The sequence below is a fragment of the Sinocyclocheilus rhinocerous genome, unplaced genomic scaffold (assembly GCF_001515625.1).
Source record: "Sinocyclocheilus rhinocerous isolate Xijiao unplaced genomic scaffold, SAMN03320098_v1.1 scaffold1493, whole genome shotgun sequence".
Classification (NCBI taxonomy): Eukaryota; Metazoa; Chordata; class Actinopteri; order Cypriniformes; family Cyprinidae; genus Sinocyclocheilus; species Sinocyclocheilus rhinocerous.
In genome coordinates, this window is record NW_015640467.1 from 522,179 (window position 1) to 530,166 (window position 7,988).

The window sequence follows — 7,988 nt, forward strand, 5'->3', positions numbered from 1 at the left end:
AGCACAGAGAATGACGATGCCGTGAAGGGTTTTTGACATAGGCTAATTTTATGTGTATGTATACGCAACTCGGTATTTCCGCGCTGTCTGAGACACGTCTCTATGCTTGTGCACGATTTGATTGTGTGCGAGAACAGCGCGTGAGTAACGAATTGAGCTCTTTTTAGTTTCTTCTTCTTGTGGTTTAAAATTGCTTGTACGTGTAAATTGGCAAATTAATCTGCGAATCACGTGCGTGCCGAACGGTAGGGTCTCATCCGTACGTATTACGGATCAACTGCGATCCGTTTAACTCCTAATATGTGACAGATTACTTTCATTTACTTATTTAACATGAAATTGTCAAATTTCTACTCCATGTCAATCGCATACAATAAAAATACAGAATAATTAGAACAATCATTAACATAAATAAATAACAGAGTGTCATATCTATACAAATTTTTCCCAGAACATTTTTGCGACCCGGTAGCAATTCTTCCACGGCCCAGTAGTGGGTCGCGTCTCGTGACCCGGTGGTTGGGCACCTCTGGTCTAAATGATCAATATGATCAAAACTTTGCATGTCTCTGATTGATAGTGTGTGCTGAACCAAATTGCATACTTTTGTTCAGTTTGGGCTTCTAAATAAAATTGACGTGTTTTTTCCCCTCCCATGTTTTTTCTCCTATATCATGCTGTATGAGCCATAAACATCAAACATGATACTCAGAAACCATATGCGCAAACTTTTTAACACATTTTTTTTTACATTTTTGTCTAAAGGTTCAATAAATCATTCAAGTAAAAAAAAACAAAACATTAATAATATTATAAAATATATAAAATATAAAATATTAATTATAAATATTATAAATATTAAAATAAAAATTAATATTAACAAATAATATTAAATCAAAATGACCAATAATAGCATAGTCTACACAAATACTTGGTTAAATAGTTAAATTTTTAAATTACAGTTTTTTTAAAGCCATTGTGAATAAAATATATTTTGCTTTCAGTTTATTCCAGTGGTAGGAATGAGGAAGAAATTATTTGGTGCACTTGTAATATGAACATGTAGTTAAGTTAATTACTTGATGCTCTAATTGGCACAAAATGATACGCTGTACACCCAAATAATAATAAAAATTGTTAAAACTGTTTTTAATATTTTCTATCTTCTTTTCAGTAGAGACTAAAGTGTATAATCATCATTTCATCCGATGTCGTTTTTTAAGTGAAAGGTTACTGCCTTTTTGTGTTTATGATGCCTAAAAATGCTGTCTAGGAATGCAAGTCGCTAGAGTTTGTACCAGAGCCAATGACACACGCACATTCTATTCAAATATACATACATTTAAATCACCGAAATAAAGTGTTTGTTAAAAGACGTTCATGTTTTATAGCCTCATTAGCCTTTATAGTTAATAGTCTGATTGCAATAGAGGAGATACACAGTTCTGAACAGGGAACTGAAGATACGCAGCTACTTCCCCTGCAGTATAAACACAATCTGCTCGTTCAATCCGAGCCAACACGCCTGCTGTGTTTACATCTCAGAGCGAGCGTGGAGGTTATATCTCCACCTGCTGGAGCCAGCAGGAAGAACCAGCCGGTTATCTGTCAATGACACTCAGGACGAGCAAGTTGAGATGCAGGAAGGATAAGCTGCTAACTTTCTGAGCCAATGTTGTGTGCCTTTAGCGCTCGGAATCATGACGTTCATCTCATTCTTGCAGCTTTAGCACCACCTAGTGAACACTGTGTAGAACTGAACTTCCAGCCTAATCTCTCTTCCATTTTGTTGAAATCTCAATGCAGTCCTGAATGCTGTGACGTTCAGTTCTGTATCTGTGATTAAAATGTTCTGCGCCGTTCTTTCCTGATTTCTCTGCCGTTCTTTCCTGATTTCTCTTTCTCTCTCTCTCTCTCATGCTTTTTCTGTGTCTTCAGCTCATTTTTGCTTTTTATTTGATCTGTTTCTTCTCTTTTTCAGGCAGTCCTCTGAAACTCTGCACTTCCTGCCCTGTGCCGCGCCCCGCCACGCCCACTGACACGCCCACTGCTTACTTTCATTCCACCTGCTGGGGCCAAACTATAACACACACGATACACATCTCAGAATCAGAGACATAGAAACTAAGGCCTTTTTCACACCGCAAGCAGCGTGTATTTATTTTGGCACACGTTTATTTATTTTGGCCACCTAAGCAGCACAGTGATGCATAGACGATTAAGCAGTTTATAGCCTGACTTTGGGGTTTAAGTTCCATTTTGCTGAGATATTTACCATTTAAATGTAAATGTGATCACATAAATTAGATTTTGTCTACTTTTGTAATAATAATTCTCAGACCCCTCCAAATAAATATTTAATCATTATAATGATAATTATAAAAATATAATATTATTTAGAAGTATATATTTTCTAAATGTATAAAAAAAATAGATTTTTTTTTCAAATTTAAGTACAGTACCATTAATAAAATTTGGAAAGAGTTTTTTTTTTAAGTAGTCCCTTCTGCTCACCAAGGCTGCATTTATATGATTTAAAAATACAGTAAAAACAGTAATATTGTGAATATTATTACACTTTAAAATAAATGTGTTCTATTTGAATATACTTTAAAATGTAATTTATTTCTGTGATGCAAAGCTGAATTTTCATCATCATTACTTCAGTCTTCAGTGTCACAAGATCCAGTCTTCAGTGTCACAAGAAGAAAATGTTGAAAAAAAAAAGCATTCTGCCTCTGCTGTGTGTCATTGAATAAATATATAACACGCAAATTCACATAAATAATAACTTTAATTTATGGCTAAAATTGACAAGATTTTTTAAATTACAGTATTGTATATATGGTAATGTATTATATCAGTTAGCATTGTATTTTAATGGTTATGATACATAGCAGAGGTAGTTTTAGGATTTACGATTTTTTTAAATTAAATTATAAACAACAAAATATGTTGGTGAATATGAAGGGATGAGAGAAAGTTATCTTCATTTATTTATTTTAAATAAAGAAATTATTTATTTTAATGCTGTGCATCAGAAACGCTGTGAAAACAATACAGGTGCTTCATGCTACTGCTTCATTTCGGTGTGAAACAGGTGTAAGAGATGAATTATTCCTACTAACACATGGGTGTACACAGGGACAAAGACTGATGCTGTCTGGGTTTCTGCTCATTGCTGTTGTCGCTGGTTTCCTGTGTCTGACCCTCTGCTCTACCATCTTCTCTTATAAGACACACCAAATTCATCATGTGACAAGCTAGCATCTCAGATACTCGCTACTGAGAAAAGCATTACAGTTTCAAACACTAAAATCCTTCTAAAGGTCATTTTGCTGAGGATATTATGCTTGTCTGTGTTAGCTAGCTCCAGTTCACAAAGGAAACGGAGTTGCTGCATTATAAATAAGAAGTGATTTTTCACAACTAATTGCAATAATTACTAGGGCTGGGTATCGAGTTCGATACTTTTTAGGCACCGACCGAAATGCCTCGATACCATCGAGTAGAGATGAGGCCCCCTTAGATGTAAGGCTACATTTACACTGGTGCGTTTTATGTTTTAAAATGAAAACGATCCTCGTCATACTGGTGTTTCCACTGCGTTTCAAGCCGGCTTTCCACTATCTCCGACAAACGACAAGCGATAAAACCAAAGTTTTTTTTTTATTAGATAATGTGATCTTGTTAAAATTGATTTCATAAAATTGGTATCGAAAAAAGTATCGTTCAGGAACCAGGATACCCAGCCCTAATAATTACATTACATCGGCTTTGAATGCGAGTCATCCAATCTGAGCCGTTCTGAAGCGATCAAGATGTACAGTGTCAAGAGTTTTAACATCATAATAGAGGGAAAACAGTGAAAAACAATTTCCAGCCACATTTCCTGTTTGATTTATGGCAGTGTTGAGGTTATTCACAATGGTCAATTTCAGCTGACTGACCAGTAATGAACAGAGGAAGTGTTGTTGTTTTTTTTCATCTTTCCATGAAATATCTCCAGAATCCTTCCTCAGTAGATGCAAACATCCTGCAGCGTTAGGTAGAAATGTTGAAATGTTCATTTATTATTGCATTTATTAGTTTATTTATTATGCATTGCATTTAATACTATTAAAAAGAAGTAGAAAGTTTTAGGATTTTAATTTTTTAATTAAATACTAAACAACACAATAGAACTTTTAAGTTGGTGAAAATTAAGTGATGAGTGAAAATGAACATTTATTTATTTTAATTTTAAATCATTTATTTTGATTAAATATATATTAAAAATGGAAAAAAGAACCTTATGCATTATGAGCCTAATTAATTATGCATTGCATTTAACTCTATTCAGTTTATGATCGAAGGCATTATTTTGTAGTCAGAAATAGAGTATGAAGATCTGTGATGAAAGGAAAGCGTCTGTTTATGCTATATTTTCCCATTGTTTCTCTTCTGACCTCTGTGTGTGTGTGTTTTGCAGCAGATGTTCACAGGTCATCGAGAGATTTGAGTGTCATGACACTGTCAGCACTCCAGAGCAAATGGACACAACCAATTCTTCAACAGACCCCGCCCCTTCTTATTCTAAAACAGCCAATCAGAGAGCAGGACGCAATGATAGCCGCCTCTCCAACCAGAAACAGGTACTCGTTTAACATTTTTTTTTAATTTAACTCACCTTCTGTTAAAATTGAGTTCTGAGAGCTCTGAGTCACTGCCTGTTTTGTAATGAAATTTCAAGGAGGCCTAATAGCAATAACAGTTGGTTGAATTCATTAATTTCAGATTTTTTTATTAATCTGTTACAGGAATTTTCATTGGATTCAGCTAAAGGACGGACAGATGATGTTTCTTCACTAGCTGGTTACCGCAGGGCCAAAAGTCTGGATCGCAGAGCCACAGAGACACTCATGACTGTAAGACCACACAAATACAAAAATAACACACATTAATATCTTTTAATTATGGCTATCATTGACAAGAATTTTTAATTGCAATATAGTATGTATGGTAATGTATTATATCAAATAGTGCTGGTTATGAGACATAACAGGTATAAAGTTTTAGGATTTTAGATTATTTTTTATTTATTAAATTATAAACAACAAAATAGAACTTTTATGTTGGTAAATATTAAGGGTAAGTGAAAATGAAGCTTGCTCATTCATTCATTCATTCATTCATCCATTTATTTATTTATGTTTAAATAGAGTTAATTTGAACTGAATTGAAAATATTTTAAATAAATCAAATAAAAATTATTTATTACATTTTATTCATTTTGATTTATGTATTATTTTTAGAAATTATTTCTTTTAATTCAATTACAAACATAGTAAATAAATCAAATAAAAAATTAACCGTATTGTGTATTTTGTGAATATAGAAAAATCATCGACTGTTTTATTCTCACAATAGTTAACTTTCACATTTTTGGTTACAGTTAAACTGTATTTCATGCAAAATTAAAAAAGTGCACTGCATAGTCTTCATGCAACATTTGAGGCTAATTATAATAATTTTGTAAGTGCCTAACTAAAGTGTGTTAATAAAATATGCTTCTGTAGTTAATTGCTCTTAAGAACACAGCAAGATTATTCATAAGGGACTGCAAGGCTGTCTAAGAGTGTCTATGTGTTTCAGCTGTTAGTACTTCGTTCATGCAAACCCAACCCAGAACCACTTCATCACCGCCGATTATAAATAGCATTCGCTCAGAGTGTTAGGACCAGAGACACCGACACATGCCCAAACACACACACATGAGAACACAGATTCATGTTCATACACACAGAAAGACGGCATGTGAGTCAGAAGCGTGTGAAGAACAGGTCACAGATGAAACTCAACAAGACTAAGGTACTGTGAACCTAACGGCTAACTAGCAAACGGCCGGTGGGTGTGATCTCAACCTGAGCAGATCTGCTCGAAACGCCTGCATTAGATGGCAGAGGGTTTGTATTATTACTGGTTGTGGTATTTTAGGTTGTAGATTAGTTTGTTTACGGCTTTGTGAGGTGCCACTGCCTGTATTTGTGCGGGACCCATCTGACGGTGTTTGCTGGTGGTTTTATGATGCAGGAGTCATTTTTTTTTAGAAACTTTTAGAGAACTTTTTTAACTTTGAATGCAGGCTCTTTTGAATATACATTGTTGTTCTTTTTTTCTGTATTAGTTTTGCTGTATTGAGTTTTAACATATTTAATAAATTAGTTACATACCTGAGCAGATCTGCTCGAAACGCCTGCATTAGATGGCAGAGGGTTTGTATTATTACTGGTTGTGGTATTTTAGGTTGTAGATTAGTTTGTTTACGGCTTTGTGAGGTGCCACTGCCTGTATTTGTGCGGGACCCATCTGACGGTGTTTGCTGGTGGTTTTATGATGCAGAAGTCTTTTTTTTTTAGAAACTTTTAGAGAACTTTTTTAACTTTGAATGCAGGCTCTTTTGAATATACAATGTTGTTCTTTTTTTCTGTATTAGTTTTGCTGTATTGAGTTTTAACATATTTAATAAATTAGTTACATTATTATATTTGTTTATGATGTCTTAACTCTTGATGTCTTGTTCAAAAGTATTTATATGTCGCTAATTGCATGTAAAGTTGTTTAAAACAGCATTTCCCAAACCCCTTTTTAAATCGCAAGTAGTTGAACTATCATGAATTGTGAACAAAAATCTTACGCACAAAATATGGCAAGATATGATTCTTTTTTCTGACGGTCTGGGTTCAGGAACTATATATGCCATTAATTTTCTCTATAGATATGTGAAAAAAAAAATTCCCGAATTCTTAAACCAAATAAACCGGCTACAAGATAAGCTGTATTTAAAAGGCAAAATGTATTTAAAAATCAGAAAAATATGGTGCAAGACTCTTTTCTCTCATCGGGATTCACAAGAACACAAGAACATTTTTTAATGTAAATAATTTATAAATCCATTTTTTCCAGAGAATTATTGCATTGAATTGAATGAGCGTCAAACTGGATTAAATTAAAATAAAATTTTAAAAACTATTAGAATTTTAAAATGTATTTTAAATAAACAGTCCCTGCTCTAGAACATGTATTGCAGCACTGTGTTTGTGTTTTTTGTTTAGTAATGTTTAGCTGTTCCTTGTTAATGTTGGTAGTCTATTCATTTCATGTATTATTCTCATCTCTTTTCAGCCAGACCTGCTGAACTTTAAGAAAGGATGGATGACCAAACTGTACGAAGATGGATTGGTGAGTCTAAACCGAAACCAGTCAGGAATTGATGTGCTTCAGTGATGTTTGAATTTTTAATAAGGAGTTTATTCAAAAGGTTTGTTCTGCTTCTGTCTCTCAGTGGAAGAAACACTGGTTTGTTCTGACCGATCAGAGCCTGAGGTTCTACCGCGACTCCATCGCTGAGGAGGTACGCGTTTCATCAGCGATTAAACCCATTTTTTAATCAAGTGACTGTTTAACAACGTCCCTCGTGTTCCTCAGGCCGCTGATCTGGACGGAGAGATCGATCTGTCCACGTGCTACGATGTGACCGAATTTCCAGTTCAGAGGAACTATGGCTTCCAAATCCTTGTGAGTGATGCTGTTTTATTGTTTCTGTTGTATTTTACCTCATAAAGACTGTGCAGTAGGCCTGGTATTACGTATATAGCAGAAATGTATACCAAATGTAAATGTTAGTGTTGTCACGGTACCAAAATTTCAGTATTCGGTACCAATACCAGTGAAAATCCACAGTTCTCACAAAAACATGCTAATTAAAAAATTTGACTATACTTTCATTTAATCCAAACTGTACATATTTAATTTTAAAGGGCTTTTAAAACTTTCTAGAGTTATTCAGCCAAGAATAACAACTAAGTTAGCTTCAGAACTGCTTTTCTGACTGATATGACAAACAATGTTAACCATTTGTACTCTAATATTTTAGATTCACAATTCATTGAAAAGCCTCTGGTGTGTAAAAATAGTAAATATCATCATGTCCTCCTGTTTTTTTTTTT

The 7,988-nt window shown here is 34.1% G+C and overlaps 1 protein-coding gene across 10 annotated transcripts in view; it reads left to right on the plus strand.

The window, feature by feature from the left end:
* LOC107753017 (myosin-2 heavy chain-like) overlaps positions 1-7,988 on the plus strand; it is a 50,574-nt gene that overhangs the window by 22,910 nt on the left and 19,676 nt on the right. For 7 of the 10 annotated variants that reach the window (XM_016569101.1, XM_016569106.1, XM_016569110.1 and 4 more), the window contains 5 exons: positions 4,472-4,634; positions 4,800-4,907; positions 7,165-7,221; positions 7,325-7,393; positions 7,468-7,557. In XM_016569101.1, coding sequence (XP_016424587.1) covers positions 4,472-4,634; positions 4,800-4,907; positions 7,165-7,221; positions 7,325-7,393; positions 7,468-7,557 — 487 coding nt within the window. The remainder of the gene's footprint in view (positions 1-4,471; positions 4,635-4,799; positions 4,908-7,164; positions 7,222-7,324; positions 7,394-7,467; positions 7,558-7,988) is intronic. The other 3 variants (XM_016569102.1, XM_016569112.1, XM_016569109.1) reach the window with 1 other exon arrangement.